This window comes from Aythya marila (genome assembly GCF_965140915.1).
Source record: "Aythya marila genome assembly, chromosome: 12".
NCBI lineage: Eukaryota > Metazoa > Chordata > Aves > Anseriformes > Anatidae > Aythya > Aythya marila.
This window is the reverse complement of record NC_139053.1, coordinates 19,093,812-19,113,920: the sequence shown is the minus strand read 5'-3', so window position 1 is coordinate 19,113,920 and position 20,109 is coordinate 19,093,812. Positions and strand designations below refer to the sequence as shown.

At 55.6% G+C, this 20,109-nt stretch overlaps 1 protein-coding gene across 2 annotated transcripts; it reads left to right on the top strand.

The window, feature by feature from the left end:
• Nucleotides 1–1,277: 1,277 nt before the first annotated feature.
• Nucleotides 1,278–9,493, top strand: IRF8 (interferon regulatory factor 8). 2 transcript variants are annotated; one of them, XM_082769822.1, is made up of 9 exons: nt 1,278–1,297; nt 3,366–3,540; nt 4,451–4,634; nt 5,514–5,602; nt 5,959–6,070; nt 6,406–6,453; nt 6,834–7,220; nt 7,491–7,603; nt 8,435–9,493. In XM_082769822.1, exons 2-9 carry the CDS (start codon nt 3,367–3,369, stop codon nt 8,615–8,617), a joined length of 1,290 nt encoding a protein of 429 aa, XP_082625948.1. In that variant the 5' UTR covers nt 1,278–1,297; nt 3,366; the 3' UTR covers nt 8,618–9,493. The 2 variants fall into 2 exon arrangements, with proteins under 2 accessions (XP_082625948.1, XP_082625947.1); XM_082769821.1 differs by lacking the exon at nt 1,278–1,297 and adding an exon at nt 3,162–3,180.
• The last annotated feature ends 10,616 nt before the right edge of the window (nt 9,494–20,109 follow it).

Genomic DNA, 20,109 nt, shown 5'->3' with positions numbered 1-20,109 from the left:
GCAGCCCTAAACACTGGATTTTATTTTTTTTTCTATAATTCCTTTGCTCAGCTTCTTAAAAAATCGGTTCTGCGAAAAAAAAAAAAAAAAAAGAAAAAAAAAGCGTTTCAAATATTTCCGGGAATTCCCTTAATGACAAATTCTGGGTACTGGAGTCTCCAAGGGTGACAACGTCGGGGACAACTTGCCAAGCTCGTCCGAAAAGGGAGGCTGATTAAAGCCAGGGATGGATCGACACGGCCGCTGCGCCCTGATTTCCATTTTCTCCATGAAAACCACCAGAAAAAAATTCCAAATTTTGAAGAGCTGCTGCTCAGCCATAGCACGCGGGGTCCTGGGAGAAGAATTATGATTTTTTTTTCCCTATTTTTTCACATCGAGGACAGGGCTCCTTTGCTGCCTGGTGCCCTAGAGCTGCCATGGTTTGTAGGGGGGGGCAGGTGGGGAGCTGAGGAGACCTTGCAGGTATCGCCTCCAGCGCCTCGGCTGTCATTTTAGGAAGCCGAAAAATGGAACCGGGGCGCAGGAAAACGAGAAGAAAGCCGCTTTCTGGTGTCAATAGGAAGTCATCGGAGATGTGAGATAAGCAGAGATTAGAGGTGCAGGAGGTGAGATAACCTCCCAGCCGGCGCTGCGTGCGGCCGCTCCAGCAGCCGCCCCGTGAGTCCCACCCACCCCAAAAACACCCCGGGACCCCAGCATTTCCCCCAAAATCGCCCCGAGCTTTGGGAACCGCGGGGGAAACCCCATTAACTGCAGCAGGGCTGTCCCGGCGGGGGGGGGGTATCGCATCTCCTGCACCCGGGCCGTGCCACGACCACCACCCCCCAGCTGACCCCAAACCCCCTGACCCCGGAGACCCCTGACCCTGGTGACCCCGGCCACATTTCCCCCTTTATAACCCACGACAGCAGCCCCGGCGGCGGCTACAGTTCCACGACAGCGAGCGGGATCGGGACGGGGATCGCGACTTCGCTCGCTATCGCGACCTCGCCCGCTATCGCGACTTCGCCCGCTGTCGCGACAGGGATCGCGACAGCCCGGCTCCGTCTCCCGGGCGCCGCCCCGCCGCGCCGCGCTGATTTCCCGGAAAGGCGCGCGCTTCACAGAAAGCGGCGCGAGATCCCGCGCGCGCTCCCACTGGGCGGCTCCCCATTGGGCGAGGGGCGAGGCAGCGCGGCCGCCCATTGGCTGAGGGGAGAAGGGGCGGGGCTAGGCGGCGGGCGCGCCCTGCGGGGGGCTATAAGGGCGCGCCGGCGCGCCCGGGTGCGGATAGCGCGCAGCGGGGCGGCGGCAGGTATGGGGCGGGGGTGTTTATGGGGCCGTTTGGGGGCTTTAACGGGGGTTTTGGGGCGTGGGGGGGTGAGGGGAGGGGGTTCGTAGGGTGGCACAAAAATGGGGGTTTTAGGGGAGTGGGGGTGTAAGGGGATGGGGGATTTTGGGCTTGCACCGGGATGGGGGTTTTAGGGTCGTGGGGTGCAAGGGATTGGAGTTTTAGGGTTGTAGGGGTGCACGGGAAAGGGAGTTTTAGGGTTGCATGGGGATAGGAGTTTAAGGGTCGCGGGGGTGTATGGGGAAGGAAGGTTTAGGGTTTAGGGTCATGGGGTGTATGGGGAAGGGAGTCTTAGGGTCGTAGGGGATGGGGCTTTTAAGGTCGTGGGGTGCAAAGGAGTGGAGTCTTAGGGTTGTGGGGGCGTATGGGGAAGGGAGTTTTAGGATTGTGGGGGTACATGGAGAAGGAAGGTCTGGCAGGGTCATGGGGGTGCATGGAGAAGGGAATTTTAGGGTTCTAGAGGTGTACAGGGGTGGGAGCCTTCGGGGATGGGAGCTTTAAGGTCATGGGACTTATGGGGAATGTGAGCTTTAGGGTTGTGGGGAGTGCAGGGGATGGGACTTCAGTGTCACAGGGGTGCACAGGGAAGGGACCTTTAGGGTCATGGGGTTGCGTGGGGATAGGAGTTTTAGGGCTACAAGGGGGTGCAGGAAATAGGGTTGTGGGGGTTTTAGGTTGCTGGGGTTGCAGGAAATAGGGTTTTAGGGTGCCGGGCAGCAGTCCTGATGCTGAGAAGTTCTGAGGTCCTGGGCAGTGCTGCCCCTGTTGCTCTGGGACGGGGAGGGTTTGGGTGGGGGCTGTTTGGTGGCCCCAGCCCCATGTGGAGGGGAGGCAGAGCCTGGCCTCTGCTGGTGCTGGGAGCGGGGTTTTTAGAAAATGGGCTGAATTTGGGCCCTGTGTCACCGAGCGTCTCAGAGGGGGGCTGTGTGCGCCCCCAGGGATGGGGTCCTGAGGGTGCTTTGGGGTGCGTGGCTCTGCTGTGACCCCCTAAAAGCAGGGGCTGCGCTGCATGTCTGTGCCTTGTGGGGTGGCTGTGATGGAGAGGGGACAGGAGGTGGTGGCATTCGGCTGCTGTGAACCCCTGGGGAAGCAGGGACCGGGTCCCCATGCTGGGAACACCCAGGTCTTATCCCCCAAAACCCACCCGGACAGGATGGGTCCGGCGCTGGGCTGCTGGAGCTTTCTCACGGGTGCTGGGCCAGGTTTTTTCTGCTAAAAAGGAGCCGAGAGCAGCGAGGCTGACCCAAAGTGAGGCCACTTCACCCCCCCCCGGGTCCGTCAGCACGGCCTCTGGTCCTGGCTGCGAGAGGATGTGGTCGCACAGCCCCGCTCCCTGCGGTGACCCCGGCTGCTACCTGCGCCTGTGGCCGGTCCCCAGCCAGCGGGGCTGTTCTCACGCTGGCTGATGCCTTCAGTCTCACTTTTATTTTAAATTTTTTGCCCCTCGTTATGGCGGAGAGGGCTGCCAGCCCGTGCGGTGTCCCTCGGTTAGGTGGTGGCACAGCCCAGGGCTTGAATTCCCAGCTGTGGGGTTCGGATGTGACCCATCTGTAGCCAAAAAGGGGAGTTACGGTGCTGTGCTCAGGGCTTTGCTTGGAAGCTGGAGGAAGGGTTTGGAGCAAATCGAGGAGAATTCCTCTAAAATCGCCTCTTTTCCATCACAAAAAGAGAGGTTTTAGGTACAGACAGGCACAGGGGAGCTGCTGGGAGCTGTGTCCCCGCAGGCAGTGCTGTTCCAGCCGTGGGAGCGCAGTGGGGCTGCTGTAACCCCAATTGCCTTTTTCCTTTTCATTTCCCTGCTTGGAAATATCGCAGCCCCCTGGCTCTCCAGGGTCATCGCTGCTCAGGTGCGGGACTGCTCGTCCTAATTAAATGCAGCAATTAAGACCTGTCTGAGAGCCCAGCTGCTGCTCGAGCAGGCAGGGGGGTGCAGGGAGGCTGCGCTTGCGGGACGGACGGACAGACGTCCCCCTGGGATGGACAGCCAGACGTTTTTCCCCCCCCTCTGACGGGGCTCCCACCTCTCGCCCAGGATGTGCGACCGTAACGGCGGCCGGCGGCTGCGGCAGTGGCTGATCGAGCAGATCGACAGCGATCTCTACCCGGGGCTCATCTGGGAGAGCGAGGAGAAGAGCATGTTCCGCATCCCCTGGAAGCACGCTGGGAAGCAGGACTACAACCAGGAGGTGGATGCCTCCATCTTCAAGGTAGGGCCTGCCCTAGGCTTCTCACCGGCTTCCTTCTGAAAAGACTGGATTGACTTTTTTTTAAAAAAAAAAAAAAAAAAAAAAAGCCTATGAGGGAAAGAAGGAAGGAAATCCCGGCTTTTTCCCCAAAATGTGAAGTTCCTCCTCTCCGGGAAAACTGGAGAATTTGGTCTTGAACTAAAATGGACTGAGAAAGTCAGGGTCTTCCCCAGGAATTCCCATCCTTCTGTCCCCATTTCCATCTGTTGCTGTGTCTGTCCTGACGAGTTGTCCTTTGGGCAGCGCCCTCAGTGCCTAGTGCAGGAGCAGTGGGATATGAGGCTGGCGGGGCTGTGCTGAATTCAGCCACCTGAAAAAATAGAGTATGGGGGAAAAAAAATCAATATAGGTAGCTTTGTACAAATTTGTGTGCTTTAATAGATAATATTTCATCATCTCCAGTAGTAAAATGAGCTCTCCCACCTCTCATGAAAGCACAGCTGGCGTCCTGATCTTCAAAAGAAACCAGCTGTCAGGTATTAGCCAGCAGCTGGAAATGGGTTATTTTGCTGTGGGTTTGGGTATTATTAAGAATATCACAAGTTTGGATGCGCATCCTCGCATCGGTCAGCACAGAGGCGAAGTTGCACGCTTCAATCTTGGCTCTGAAGCTGGGTGTAAAGGGTGTGGGGCCAAATCTGGGGCCTGTAGCTTGGTGTGTGGCTGGCACATATAGGGAGCATGACAATATTGAAGTTTTTTGGGGTTTTTACATCCATGTGAGGTGCATTTCCCACCAACAGATGTGCCTGAGCCAGGCTGCGGCCCCAACAAAATGCTCGCTGCAGCCCCAGCGCATTCACCCCTTGGACCAAGAGGGTTTGCAGAGCTTGCACGGAGGGTTATTTTTTCTGTTTTTGTTGTTTTTTAGGCTTGGGCTGTTTTCAAAGGAAAGTTCAAAGAAGGCGACAAAGCGGAGCCGGCCACCTGGAAGACGCGGCTGCGCTGTGCCTTGAACAAGAGCCCCGACTTCGAGGAGGTGACGGACAGGTCCCAGCTGGACATCTCCGAGCCCTACAAGGTCTATAGGATCGTCCCAGAGGAGGAGCAGAAATGTGAGTGCCCTGAGGAGGGCACAGGCCCGGGGGCAGCCCTGGCTGGGGCTGACCTACATCTGAGCGGTGCTTGTGGGGCTGACCCCATAACTTGGGGACGTGCCCCGTGTCCCTTTTTAGGGCTGGGAGGTGGGGAAGGAGCTGCTGGGCTGGCAGGGAGCGAGGGTGGGATTTCCCCTTGCTTAGGATACAGGGAATAACTGGAGCATCGCGTGAGCTGCCAGGCTGTGACGCTCTAGGGACAAACCTGAATCCTTCTCCTGCTTTGGGGGATGCTTGAGCCCACAACCCTTTGTCCTCCTGCCCACCACCCTGGCAGGGAGCTAACTAAATCCCTTTTCTTGGCACTGCTGAGAGTAACAGCAGCTCAGCAGAGCAGTCGCTGGTGAGGCGCAGGTCACGCTAAGCACATCTCTGCTTGTGGTCAGGCGTGCGTGCGCTTTTCCTTTTTTCTTGCAAGTTTTCACTTAAGAAAAAAAAAAAAATCATCTTGCAGGAAGCCTGCCTCTAGCATCTCCTCTCCTTCGTGTTCACACGGGGCCCGTATGCAAATGGTGCTGCAGGTTCCCACCGGCAGCGGGGCTTGGGGGGGAAAAAAGAGAAGCAGCAGCAGCAGCCCCGGTCTCTGGGGTGCTCCAAAAACCCCCTCTCCTGTGCTCGAGCTCCCAGCCGAATTTGCTTGGCCTCGCTTGTAGTCGCCGTGTGCCGGTGCTGTTTGTCGTGAGCTGGTTTTTGGCCCCAAAACGCAGCTGCTGGGGGTGCGCTGGGTCGCTGCGGTTCTCGGTTTCGTAACTTTCGCGGGGCGAAGGGTTTCCAAAAGCTGGTGGTGTGGCGAGCTGCGGGTGGGTGCCCTGCCTGCAGCCCTGCCCTTCTCCACAGGCAAAAGCAGTGTCGTGACCGGGAGCAGCCTGGCCGATGTCATGGACATGGACTGCAGCCCCTCTGCCATCGATGACCTCATGAAGGAGGTGAGCCCTGAGCACGGGGACGGGTCTGAGGTTAAACATCCGAAGATTTTGGGAGCCTGGCGTGTGTTCTCGTGGCTGTGCTCATTTGTCCGAGGTCTCAGCGCGTGTTTTCCGCGTGCAGTTGGGTTGTGCGGACACTCGCTGGGGGCTGCGGGCTTCTTGTGCCTCTGTTCCCTTTCTCAGAGACTCTCAGGGTATTGTTTGGGTGTACAGCCTGGGGAATCCTGCTCTATTCCTACCCAAAAAGCGTTCACGAGTCTCTCTGCGTCCTTGCTTTGCCTCTTTGGGTGGGATCCAGCATTGGGTGCTGGGATCCCGTCCCTGGTTGATCTGATGGGTTTCCTATCCTCTGCCAGCCTCCCTGCGTGGACGAGTACCTGGGCATCATCAAGAGAAGCCCCTCGCCCCCCCAGGAGACCTGCAGAAACCCGCCAATCCCAGACTGGTGGGTGCAGCAGCCCAAACCCAGTAAGTAGCTGGTGGCACTGGGGGCGTTTAATGGGACCCAGCTCTTTGTCCAGGGCGGTGACTGCAGCGAGGGGTGGTGCAGGCTCCCCCGGGGCACCACTTGTTTCATGAATGTGTTCCTTAAAAATGCTGGAAGTGCTAACTGGGAGCACTGCTGTGGCACCCAACAGCGCAGCATTCCCTGCATGATTTTAAGTTCAGTGTTTTTGGAGTCTTTTCTGGCTTGTTGGGAGGGGAAAGCTTGGGGGTGGCAGCTGGGGATTGGGGTTTGGGAAAGGATGGAGCTCCTGGATGGAGCTGGGCATTTCTGACATCTCTGCTCTCTCTGCCCACAGCTCTGCCCCTGATGAACGGGTACACTGGCTACGAGCAGCAGCATTCAGGTGAGGCAGCTCCCATTCCCCTGCGTGTTTCTGGGCTCTGGCCATCACGCTCCTCTCTGGGACTTGGTCTTGCTCGTGTATGTGTGTGCCATGGCACAAGGCTGGTCTGGTGATACTCCCTGCTTTGCTGGAGTGTCCTGCAGGGTCAGCATGCTGAGCATGACATTATCCCCTGCAGTGGGATAAAAGGGTTTGGGAACTGGAGCTCTCGCCTGCTTCCAGGCTGAGTGCTGGAGGTGTCCTCCAACAAATAAGAGGTCTCCTCCAGACTCTCCCAGGGGAATTCTTGCCGCTCCCCGGGGATTTGGGCCCTGCAGCAGAGAGCAGGGAGGGTTTGGCCGCTCCTCCTGACGGGCTGCGTGCCCGCCCTTCCCCTCCAGGCTACTCCCAGATGGTGATCAACTTCTTCTACGGAGGGAAGCTGGTGGGCCACATCACCACCTCGTACCCCGAGGGCTGCAGGATCTCGCTCAGTCAGCCCTCGGGCTCCAGCGAGAAGCTCTACGCCCCCGATGCCCTGGAGCACGTGAGGTTCCCCTCGGCTGAGGCCATCCAGAATGACCGCCAGAAGCAGATCACCAAGAAGCTCTTCGGGCACCTGGAGCGGGGGGTCCTGCTGCACAGCAACAAGCAGGGCATCTTCATCAAGAGGCTGTGCCAGGGCAGGGTCTTCTGGAGCGGCAACACCATGCTGTACAAGGACAGGCCCAACAAACTGGACCGGGACGAGGTGGTGAAGATTTTTGACACCAACTTGTTCTTCAGAGGTTTGTAGGAGCGTTCCCTTCCCTCTTCAACTTCTCTAGGGGTTGTTTTTCTCAGGTGGTCTTTCCTTTTGGAGCACTTTGGGGTTATGACTGGCCATCACTGAGTGGTCTGAATTAATAACTGATCGTATAGGGTCTGGGAAGGAATAATTAATTGTGGTGGTGTGTAGCAAACACCTGGCTGCTCTTGAGCAGGCCCCCAGCGTTGTGCTGGGGCAGGGTGCGAGGTCCCCAGGCTTGTGGTGTCTGACCGTGCTCCTGTCCCGGCAGACCTGCAGCAGTACTACAACAACCAGGGCCGCTACCCGGACAGCAGGGTCATGCTGTGCTTCGGAGAGGAGTTCCCTGATCCCACGCTGAGGTGTAAGCTCATCCTCGTCCAGGTATGGTGCCCTTCTGAGCCTTGCTCCTGACCCTGGCACTGAATTTTTCCTCCTTGCTTTCTCCTTTAAGGCTCTAGCTTCCATCCCTGGGAGGCACAAACATTGCTTGTCAGACCCCTTAATCTGGCTAGATCCCATCTGCAAGCACAGCCTCCACATAGCACGCACCTCATAGATCTCCTAGTGGCTTAGAAAAGCTGTTTTCTGCCACTTTTCTGTGTCTCTGCTTTGCTCTGCTGCTTCCTCCTGCTCCTGCCTCTTGGTGTTGGGATCTCTGCTCTCTCCTGTGGGGAAATAAATCCCTGGAGTGGCTGTATTAAGTGATACACACTTCACTTGAAGTAGTTGAAGCAGGGCTAGGAGCCCAGAGGCAATTCCCGGAGTATTTCTGGCATCCACACCCAGCACAGCACCCCTCAGGCCTTCAAGGTGCTTGCACCAAGGACACGAGACCGGGGCATGGAGGGTGTGGGGTGGGCACTGCAGCAAGCAGAGACCCCACTGAGTGTCTGCGAGGCCCTGGAAGGGATTTGTAAGCTCAGAGCTCAGCCCTGCTCCTCTAGGCCCAACTTTCTGACCTCTTGTGTAGCGCACACACCTGAGGCAGTGTGTGTGGGGATGTCACCCAGCCCATTTATCCTCCCCCATTATAGAGGACCACCAGTGACATGTGCTAGGGGTGCTTAGGACGAGGTGGCTTGTGGAATTCGGGCCTGGCTGGACGTGGCCACAGCTCCTCCGCTCTGTGCTGTCACCGCGGTGGGTGGCAGCAGGACGCCTCCAGGGAGGTTCCTCTTCCTCCATCTTCCTCACGGCTCCCTTCTGGCCTAGGTGGAGCAGCTGTTCCTCAGGCAGGTGGTGGAGGACGCGGAGAAGGCCTACAGCAGCAGCAGCAGCCCGCTGGTCCCCGCGGCCAACGAGACGCAGCACGAGCAGGTGTACAGGATCTTCCAGGACATCTGCGGCCCCCACCAGCGGCCCCTCTTCAGAGAAAACCAGCAGATCGCCGCGTGAGCCGCCTCCTCCGCCGGTGTCAGTGGTCTGGGTCGCTCCAGGCCGGTTTGGTCCCATTACTGCCCCCAATTCCCCTTTTTTTGGCATGTTGGTTCGTGTTCTTTGCTGTTCTCAGTCCGGAGTCTGTGTAAGCAGAGCGGTAAAAATTGCCAGGAGAAACTCAGCTGGATGCCCAGCGGTGGTGCTGGGGGCTCTTCACTGATCACAAAAGCTTTTGTACCAGATGTGACAGTCCCTGTGTCACTGCAGCTAGCAGACCTGGAGCTCACAGCTCTAACAACCTGCCCCAGCCATCTGCCACCTGGACCTTGCACAGTATAGCGTTTTGGAAGGAGATAACTCTTGGAAAAGCCTTAAAATTCTCAAATGTAGTAAGTTCTTCCCCAAAATCAACCCCTCCCTGCCTCTGCCAAAGTGTTTGCAGTCCTGCTGAAGGCTGTGGTATGGTATGCCTTCTGAGGTGTACCTCAAATTCTTGTTTGTTTTTGCCATGAGGTTTATATTTTTATCTGTAATATTGAAGTATTTTTGAGATTTGGAAAGCAAAGCAGAGATTATATATGTAAATGTTGAATATAAGAATGTAGAAATCCTTAATTTTCCTAACCAAAGATGGGAGTTTATACAAGTCTTTTTATTTTAAAGATTGCAGCATAGTGTTCGTAGGTTGGCTTCACCCTCCCCAGTGCACGTGTCGGTCTCTCCCAAGCGTGACCAGGCAGCAGCATCCATGTGGAAATCCTCATTAACACACTTTGTGTGCCCAGCGCCGGGGAGCTGCTTGGGCACAGGGCTTGTGCCTTGCAGCTGCTGCAAACCAGGACCGTGCATGTGTATGTGCTACGAGGCTGCGTATTTATTTTATGCCTAAACTTTTGTGAAATGTTTTTGTAATTTTTATCTGCCTGCGATTAAAGTGCTATATTTTGTATTTCTCTTGTGACGTGTTTTGGCTGTTGCGATGAGTGGGGTGGCAAATCTCTGGGCAAGAACAAATTGGAGACATCCAAACCTTCCTTGTGGTGTGGGGTCTGTCATTCTGTCACCTCCCTCCTGCTCTGTAGCTTCAGCTGTGGGGCAGGGGAGGAACAAGCCAAAACCTTATAAAGGAAGGAAGAAAGGGGGCCACTTGTAGAGCCATCATTCAAGGGAGCATGAAGATGTGTCCCTGCCCATCTTTGCAGCACTGAGCTGGGTGCTCACAGATCTGGCCCTTGATGCTCTGAGGTGATGGGAAGGGGGTGGTCGTTTGTGGTCCTGCTCCTTATTGCCTGCAGGAACCCTCCCCAGTGTCCCTCAATCCACCTTTTTCATGAGGGAACTGGTCTATTTGAGGGTGGTGGTGGATGTCTGGGGGCAGAAAGGTTCCATCAATGAAGTCCACGTTGTCGGAAAGGTGGCTGAGTATGCACCATCACCTGCCTTTCTTACAAGCCTGCTTTTTAGGCACTAACACAAGAAGCACTGGACCTTGTTTGGTCTGGGTCCTGTTCCCCCACTGAAGGACAAACACCAACACACTGTGATGTGCTCAGGGTCAGCCCTGCCAAGGTTTTTTGAAAAAACAAACACCCTATTCATCAGTCTCCAGATCCAGGCAGCTGGAGACTGAGTCCCTTGGAATGGGCGGAGGAGATGAATGCAAAGCTCTCCCCTCTGCTTGGGTATTAAAGCAGATCAGCCCCTATTCATTCTGATTTGATTTATTTTATTTTTATTCATGATAGAGAGTTCCACAAGTGTAAATGTGGGCATGGCACAGCTATGGTGACCTCCCTGTTCTTCATGGGGTGTATTGACCAAGGCTCCTCTCTGTGCCAGGTTGTTCTGGCTGCAGGGTTTCTATCTGTTTTTTTTGGGGGTAAATAACAGTCTTCCATAAAATAATTAATTGCTCAGCTGTCATGGGGCTTGCAGCTGACTGTTGCATCCTTCCCAGCTGAGCAGCTACAGCCTGTCTCTGTTCTGTCCCAAAGATCAGCTTACCCTGCAGCTCCCCAAAAGTGCTCCAAGATGACAGACCCAGCTGAAGTGTGGTTGAGTTAGGGTTGAGGGACGGCCCTACATCCCATGGTGTCCTGGGGTGTGAGCCCTTTGGCAGTCTGTCCTGCCAGGCCACGTGGGGTGGGTATTTACACTACACGTTGGCCAAATTGTGCAGCGGACCCCCGTGTTGGGGGGATGCTCGTGGTCCTCTCTCTGCCCTTGTGCACATCCCTTGCAGGCATTACAGTCTGTAGCTTTGGTGCCTGTGAGGAGAGGGCTGCAGATCGAGATTTCTGAGGATGCACCAGTATCCCCAGTGCAAGGAAGTCCCCAGCTCCTGGTCCTGGTACAGCTTTGGATTACAGGATGCTTGGTCATGGAGGTGGGTGGCGGGGGACAGCACCACCAGCATGCACACCCCAAGTCTTTCTTTGCTGCTTGGGGCCATCGTGGTGTCTCCCTCGGTGTTTAATCCCATTTCAGTCCTCAGAGCTCACCAGCCCAGGGATCAGCACGTTAGCACATAACATGGTTTCGCTGCCACCCACACCAAGCTGACAAAAACACGAGGAAGAGGGGCAGCCTTTCCCCTTTTCTGGCAATCTCTTCAGACCAACGAGTCCACCCCACATTGCTCGTCCCTTCCCCGGGGAAAATTTCCCCCTGGTGCACCAGGAAGCCTCCTCTCTGCAGGCAAGGTGCTGGAGGGGGAGGCGGGCAGGGGGCAGTGGGAGCGAGGTGCCTGCTCAGCTGCGATGGAACAACACGTGCCCACTTGTGAAACACATGATGGGCCGCAGGCTTGAACACCAAAACACCACTTGCGGTTTCCCCAGCTGTCCTGGAGCAGGTCCTTCCTCAGAAACCACCATATTGTGCTTGCCTGGAGCCACCTGCTATGTATTCAGGGCTCTTTCAATTTCCACCCCAAGACCGCGGAGGAGCGGCGGGGAGCAGCAGCACCTTTATCTGGAGCTGGTTGTGCAGTTTTTTTTTATTTTTAGTGTTACCAAAGTGCCTCAGAGCCTGGGGTGCGGTTTGGGACCGCCGCTGCCTCTCGCTCCGTAAAACCCGCAGCACGGCTCCCACCCCAAACGGCTGCCAGGCCACGAGGAGACAAGGGGGCGACGTGGAAGGACTGGGGAGGACACTGTGGGATGGGGGCAGATGGCAGAGGAGGGTTGTAAGGGTAACGCGGGGGGCTCCGTGATTGCATGCGGGGTCCCCTTGCTGCTGAGGGCTTCGTGGTGGTGTTGGGTTCGTGCTTAATGCCTGCCCCAAGCGGACATCCCTGGCTCTGTCCTCCTCTGAAATCCATCCCAGGAGAAGCACCCGAGGCTGGTGCTCAGCCATGGGCAGAGGACCAGGTGCTGCAGCAGGTGGGAGCAGGTTCCCAGGCACCTGCGCCACATCGCACGAAGGGATTCTAGACTATCAGTGTCCTCTCTACAAGCCCAGAGTGATTTCTGCCCCCAAACAGGGCTTAAATCCCAGACCAGGTTGTTATTAACAGGGTGTGCCTCAGCCTTAGGAAGGAAAAGGCTTTTTCCAGGCTGTTCCCAGCACCCTGTTGGGGAGCAGGTGCTGGTGCTGGCACCGACCCGCAGGCACATCCCAGCCCGATGAGCCCGATGAGCCGCTCACTGCAGCTGCGCCGAATCTCAGTGGTTTGGGGCTCAAATACTTTCGTTGGTTTCTGTTCACTTGGGTTCTTCTCCATGCATGGCCTCACTGAAGTGAAACCTCGGCGCCTTGGGTTGGCTCTTCGTCATCAATGGCTCGTCCACAGCAAGTCCCCAGCTGAATGTCCGTGGAGGAAGGCTGTCCTGGCTGGGCAGGAGATGCACAACCAAGTGTGGTTGGGAAGGAGCAGTGGCCAGAAGAGAAGGGTGGACCAAGGCAGAGAATGCAGGGGAATTGTTTATCGACTCCTTCTAAGGTCTTCCAACATAATGACAGCTATCCATAGGATAGACCAGAGTGCTTTGATTTCTGGGTCCTGAGAAAGACCTGATTAGCATTTCAAGCCCTCACCTGCTGTTGGAGTGTTGCATGGGTTCAAAGCCAGCCGTGCTGTTGAGCTATGCCAGCCTGGAAGGCTTTTCTGCCACCGGGAATCATTTTCCTTGGGAGCAAAATGAGCCTGGCCCTATCCTGCAGTGCTACCAGTCTCATTCCTTAATGCTGGGTGTGGTGTTCCCATAGATTCCCATAACTTGCTGTGTAACAAACACCAAAAGGACCACTGCCCATGTCTTCAGAAGCACAATTCAGTGTCTGTGAGTCGAACCAGCTTCTGTCCATCCCTACTGCAGGCTCGAGATGCCAGCTCCGTGGGCCGAGCTCTGCGCAGAGACGCGGCCACAGCTCAATGGCAGGTCCGAACTCACGGTTGAGCTGCTGAGGAACACAACACAACCCGGCTCCAGCTGCTTCCTCCAACCCACTGCTGCTCGGCGTGGGCCCCCACCGGCCCCTCTAGGCGTTAGAAAAACAGTCACTTTTTATTTCTAGACACCAGGGTTTCCAACTGGTTTGATTGCTCAACGCCCCATTTCAGCACAGCAGCGTGTCCACGAAGAGCATCTCTGGGCTCTTCCTGCGAGCGTGTTGTAATATGGGAAGCACCCTCCGTCCTGTGGTCACCGGCAGCAGGACATCTCCTCCCTGCCCGAGGGGGCTTGGCAAACCTCAGGGATGCCTTGTGAAGGGGATGACTCCCCTACTGGTGGGACAAGTCCCCTACTGGTGGGACTAGTCCCCTACTGGTGGGACTAGTCCCCTACTGGTGGGACGATTCCCCTACAGGCATCGCTGTTGGAGCCCAAAGATTTGGGTTTCCACCCCGTCTCAGGTGTCAAATCACAGTTGTCACAAAACCAGCCCCGTGCAGGCAATGGGAGATGTCTGAAGGCATCTCATCAGCCCTGCGCATCCCGGCTGTCCCACAGCTGGCTGAGAAAAAGGGAGAGGAGGCAATGGGAAGAGCCAAGGGTGAGGGCTGAGCCCCGGAGGCAGGCAGCAAGATGTGCTTGCGGAAAGCTGGGGCTCGCCTAGAGGTAAGGAGATCCCAAACTCCGGGCACTTGTCATTCTGACCCCATTTCTGAGGGATGACCTCTTCCACCTGTGACTCTTTGCCGTAACGCCAGACGCGAGGTCATAAAAACAGGCTCCACCCCAGCCCCAGCGGCAAAAATACAGAGAGAAAGAGTGATGCATGTTTTGTTTTGTCAGCCCATCGGGTTTATTATGAGACCAGCCCTGTGAAACCAAAGTCCAGGCTGAAATCCCCTCCCTTCCCCCCGAGTTTGCATGTGCCTCGATGTTGTGTCCTGCTCGGGGGCTATTTCTGGTGCGTGCGATTTGCTTGCAACAACACCCAGCTCAGCACCACGGCCATCCACCAGCAGTGCAAAATGCAGCCAGACAGCGCCCTGCGTCACGCCTCTCAGATACCGGGGAGCTTTTGTGGAGGAGTAACACCAAGAACTTGCACTTTGGTACTCAGGAAAGTGGAAAGTTAAAGGGCATTTCGGGCTGTTGCACAGAGATCTTGGTAATGTGGCAATTTAAAAACAAAAACTCAAAGATGGAGAAACATTTGGTTTTCTCTCTCTTTTTTTTTTTTTTTTTTTTTTTTTGTTTCTTTTTCTTTTTCCCCCAATGTGTGACAGCAGATGGATGTTCAGAAGTTTGTCCCAGTTCTTGCTGGCGTGGCATATGTAAATTCTCTGCTTGATGGTTTACAGGAAAAAGGCTAGGAATCCCAAACTACAAAGTGATTTTCAATTCTGAAGCAAGTAGGTTGTGGATTTCAATAGTATCAATTGCCAGCAAGTCGTGGTTCCTCCTTCTGATGATGATGAGCTTCGAAGAGACTCGTACCCCTTTAGAGCTTCTGGATCTTAATCTTTTATTTTTATTTTTTTTTTCCACTGCAAAAAGTCAAGAGAAAAGGTGCTGGAGGAGTGCCACGCTGGTTTTGCTGCAAGACTGAGCATTGCTGAGCCAAATTGCGATCTCTGATTCTTGGGATAAACTGTCTTGTGCCTGGATGCTGGGGGAGAGCAGAGGGCAGCGGTCATCCCCCTTGTGCTGGAGAGCAAACTTGTGCTCCTGGCAGCTGCGGTGTGCCCTACAGATGCCTGCAGGGTTATTGTATTTGGGCAGGGAGAGGTGTGTGGGGCAATTCCTATAACCCAGCTGGAGGGCGAGGTCAGCTCCAAACAGCAGTCGCCCGGCAGCCTCCAGCTGTAATCTGGGATCGTGTCCAGCTCTTAGCTTATTAATACCGTCTCCAGCTCTGAAACTGGAGCTGTAATTCAGTAATGATCTATTTGCTCGCTGCAGCCATAAAGGAAACGTGCATTTCCTGGACATCAGACACCTCGGTGCACTCGAGCCAGGTCCCCATCCATGCTATGCCCTTCTCTCCTGGACCTCTCTCATCCCCAGCATTTCAATTCCCTGCCCAACCTTAGGAGCCCCTCAGGACAAAACCATGAGCTTCATTCTCAATCCACCCTGGGACCTGAAACTGCCGGAGGTCCTCAGCGAGGTTCCTACCAAAATCAGCGTTTCCCCATTTTTGCAGAGCGATGCTGGATGGCGGGGGGAGCCCCTCCGGCACGGCGCTGCAGCCCCCGCTGGGAAGCAGCACGGATGTGGAAGCAGCGCTGGGGGTTCGAAACAAGTGATTCCCTCGCCTGGATCTTTCTGTTCTGTATTTCTCTCGAGCAGTAACCACTTCTCCCCGAGATAAATCTGGCTCACGGACATGTCCACCGGGGGTGGGAGGCGGTGTGTCTGCAGGTTGGTCTTCCCAGCAAATGGGCTTAAAAAATGGAAAAAAGGGTCAGCCTAGGGAATGGTGTCACCACTCTGCCTGGTTTTATTTTGGGGGGAGGTCTCAGCATCTTCTCTGCAGAGATCCCGAATATTTGAAGGGATGGGCAAAGCCTCGAGGCTCTGCCTCCTGGGGCAGACGGCTCCCAGGTGGAGAAGGGCAGGGACAACGTGATTCCTCTTCAGGCAGTGAGGGAAAAGGCAGTGTGAAATGTTTCCTCGTGGTGTCCCCGAGTCCTGAGCAAGGGCGAGGAGAGCCAGGAGGAAGGGGTCTCATGGTCGTGTTGCTGGGAAGGTGGCTGTGGGGTTCCCCACCAAGCAGGGGATCAAGAAGGGGAAGGAAAGGGGGCAACGAGGACAGATGGAGGGCAAGGCTCATCCCTGAATCAGCCGAGGAGGAGCTGGTGGAATAAATCAACAGGCAGGGGTGAACCTCTGCCAAACCAAGGCCAGCCAAATGTCCTGCGCCTAGCCTCAGCCCACGCTGGATGTCTGCAAGATGAAGGGACAAGACTGGTAGGAGAATCTTGCTGTGGTGATCCCAAAAGCTGAGGGGCAGCCTGGACCAAATGTTGTACCTATAAGGTGGTGGCTCATGACACCAGGACCTCCGGGGGCTTGGCCAATGCCCTCAATGGGTTCATGGCTCTGGTGGCCATCCCCATGAGCTCCCTGGGGTGACATCCAGGAGGGGACTGTGGGCAGAGTGGAGGGAAGAGAAGGGACAGGGAATTGTTCCCGTGGGGCTGGCGATGGCACCGGTGCTCCTGGAAAAGAGGGAATCTCCTGGGTTTCTTCTGACGTGCCCAAGAGTGGCTTCAGCTCAAGGTGCTGCCTCGGTTCCTCTTTCTTGGCCGTGACAAGTGGCGGTGCTGCCTTCTCCCTGGTGGCTGCGTGGCAGGGAAGGAGGCCAGCGGCGGGCTGAGCAGGGGGAAAATGAACCTGCCGTGCCCGCTGTGCTACGGCTCTGCCCTCAGAGTGGATGTGGGAAACTCTCGGTCTTCACGAGGGACTGGAAATTCTGGGGTAATTATAACCTCGCCGTGGGTTGTGAGAAACCAAGGGGCTTTACAGGTCGCCGTGCCGGGCAGTCAAAGTCACGGTATGCAACTTCCCCAGGAGAGGCAGCGAGACACAGCGGAGCTGTGGTGTGATGGGGATGAAGGTGGCACAGGGAGGGCTCGGGGCATTGGGGGCAGCTCTGGGGGATGTGCTCCAGGGCTGCTGGGGCTGGAGGAGCCCGTCTTTTCCATTCAGCCTTTCTGGGTGAAGCTTGCTCTCCTCCAACAAAGCCAGGAGCTGGCATTGAGGGAAATTTTGGGCAGCAGGCAGGCACCTGGCCGGGCTGTTTCGTTAACGCCCAGCCTGCCCAGGAGCTCTTCTTTCTGCGTCCCTAAAACAGCAGCCGTTCTTTATCCTGCTCTGCATCACTCTGAATTTCACTGTGTGGCCCCAGGGAGGGCCCTGGCTGAAGGAGAGCAGCAGCTTTTGCTTCATTCAGAGGTTATTTCACGTTTGCTGCCAAGTGGCAGCAGCAGCACCCCGAGCTGCAGGAGGAAACTGCGCTCAGCGCTGCGCCGGCTGCCACCTCTGGTCCTGTCCCTCCTGCTCCAGAGGGCGAGGTCTGGTGGCAGGGGTGATGTGCCGCTCAGGGCAGGGATGGGTGACAGATCACAAGGGCAGGAATGAGTCAGGACATTGATTTATCCCTTTTATAAGCGGGCTGTAAATTCTTGCTTCCAGCCTGACCGCCGGCGAGGCACCGAGGGGTGATCCCAGCTCTCCGGGCATCGCGCTGCGTCTGGCAGCACCGGGACCCACCCTGTGGGAGCTGCTCTGCCCTTGACCCTTGGCTGCACTGACTTGAGTACGCCTCTATTAGCTTTTCCTTGAGATTAGAAATATTTGCAAGTCAAGGTTCCTTTCTTTTCTGTGTTTTAGCCTTTTTTTTCTATTATTTTTTTTTTACACGTAAATCGTAGAATATCCCAATTTGGAAGGGACCCACAAGGACCATCGAGTCCAACTCTTATCTCCACTCTACATCATAACTCAGTCTTTTTTCATGGTGTACAGAGGACAGACCTGATTCTCCCCCAAACCGGTGCCTTTCCAGCTCTCGTTTTATCATCTGAAGCTGCAGGTGCGGCTATCTCAGCCGGCTCCGAAATAGCCCTCCGAAAGATGAGTGTTTAGGCTTTGAAAATCCACAAAGCTACAAAAATCCCCGGCCCCTTCCCCCCACCCCCCGGCCCCCAGAGCTGCTCTCAGTTTTGTACGTTGGCAAAAGTGGGGTTTCGCTGAAACGAGCTGCCCAAATGCCTCGGCGTCCACCTGGAGCCGCTCTCCTTTCTGCAGCTCATGATGGTTTCCTTTGGTACAGCCTTCTCGTGGACCAGACCTGGCCTTTTGGGCTCAAATTGGCCATATTTAGTCAAATCCGAGCAACGGCCTTCTGCAGAGGGATGCTGGCGCTTGTAGAGTGCCAGGCAATGGTTCTGCAAAGACTTTGAGAAAAAAGGCTTTTCCTACCCAATTCCCACTGGTTTTGGTGCCCAGCAGCTCCGAGCACTGGGCAGTTTGGGAAGTCTCACTGAGCTGAGCCATCCACTTCCAACTGGGAATTTTGCATGCCAGTGGTGGAGATAAAAACAGATTCCAGTTAAAGACCAGATCTTCAAAAGCAAATTAAGAAACAATAATAATAATAATAAAAAAGTAGATCTGGTACAATCTGGTACACAAAACCTGTGTGCACAGGAAAGTAAAATTCACCAAATAAATGTTTTCTCTGCTCGGCTGAGCTCGTCCTGCTCCTCGCAGAGCTGGGATGAGCCACATCCATCAAGACTCGCTGCCCTGACAGCAAACCGAGCCTCGGGGCTGAATTTGGACTTTGGCCCCTGCCGGGAATTGATTAGCATGCATTGCCCTGCTCTTATCGAGACCTCAGCTATCTGGTTTTGTGTTTGACTATGCGAGACGCGGCGAGGGGATGGGGAAAAGCAAACACGGTGCCACGGCTGGGTGGCTCCGTAATGCCGTGCGTGACATCGCTTCAAATCCCTCCTGAATTCAGGGGGGGCTGCTGTGAGCCGTGCCGGGGGCGCCCCTGACTGAAATCAGAATTTCCTTCCATGCTTTCGCTGCTGGCGTTACTGTAAGTGCCTCGCAGCAGCAGTGACGGGGTGAAACTCGGCGGCTGGTGCTGGTCCCATCCTGGTGGCCCCAGCCTCATTTACATCGGGCTGAGAGAGCACCGAGCGGATTCTCAGGTGTCTGCTAGTGGGGTTGGGCGTGCGCCTCAGCCTCGCCATCAGCAGGGTCGCTCCTTTTGCTCTTTCCACGAAGCCTGGAGAAATTTGGCATTCCCGAGGCTGCCGACCAGGTTCGGCATCTTCCGAAGTCCCAGTGGGGCAGAGCAGAGGCGGGATGTTCAAACCACTCCTGCCCCCCACCAGACCCCAGGAGGCAGCTCGCCTCTCCCACTCTCATTCAGCCCAGCTCTGGTGGAGGCGATGCGGTCGCTGCAGCCGCTGTGCTGCTTGCTGGCTGCCTGGACCCCCACCGTGTGCACAGGAACGTGCTTAATTGAGTTAGCAGTTAATGAAGCATCCTTTCACATCCCTTGATTTTATTTTGCAGCCTTATTCAGTAGATTCGGGAAAACCTTACTGCACCAGACAAGCTGCAGGGATGGGGAGAGTGGTTTTTTTTTTTTTTTTTGCCATCTGAGTATGACAATGAATGAGGGATGCGTTTCCTTTCTGCTGCCATTATTCATGCCATTGGGCTCATTTTTGTGTTGCTTTATTTTTTTTGCCATTTTTTGGCTCAGGAGGCTGCAGCACGGGGCGAGGCATTGACCCTTCTGCTCCTGCTTCTGCTCCTGCCTCGTCCTCGCGCCTGCACCGGCCCCGTGGCAGCGATAAGCCCCATCCCCAGGGATAAGCCATAAAAAATGAGAGAACTGGGTCAGAGATGAATCCAGCCCTTGGGGATTTGCAAAAGTGCTGGAAATCTCACCAGGCCGGGCTGCATCTCATGAGATTTCTGACACTTCCCACTTCTGGCTGGGCCAGAAATACCACAAGAACAACGCTGCGTCATCACTCTCGGCGCTGGCTGCTCTTCCCACACTCCCGGCATGGATCGTCCCCGCGAGCATCCCTCGGGCACCGCGAGCATCCCTTGGGCGCAGCCCCCAGCACCCTGGGCTGCCCGCCGCCCCTTCTCTTCCTTCGAGACCCATGCGCCGAGCAGGAAGGTATTTTTGGCCGAGAAATCAAATGAGTCATCTGTGGATCCGAAGAACTATTTCGGGAGGGGAAGGAGGCGCAGTCCCATGCCGTCGCCTGCAGCGGCTCCTCCAGCAGCCCCGGCTGGGCGGCTGCAGAAGGGACATTGCACTCCCAGCCTGCCCAGTCTCCCCAGATTTGGAGCCCCCGACGGCCAGGGAGGTTGTGCAATCCCACTGCACACATTTCAGCTCGGTCCTTACCCTTTCCGCCCTCCGGCCGGGTTTGTTATACAGAGGAAGCTTGTTAGGAGCCTTGACAAACAGACAGGAAACCAAATCTTTCGCTGTGCGTACACATTGTCTGCCGGGGGCTAATTTTGAACAGAAAAAAAAAAAAAAAACAACACACCAAAAACTAA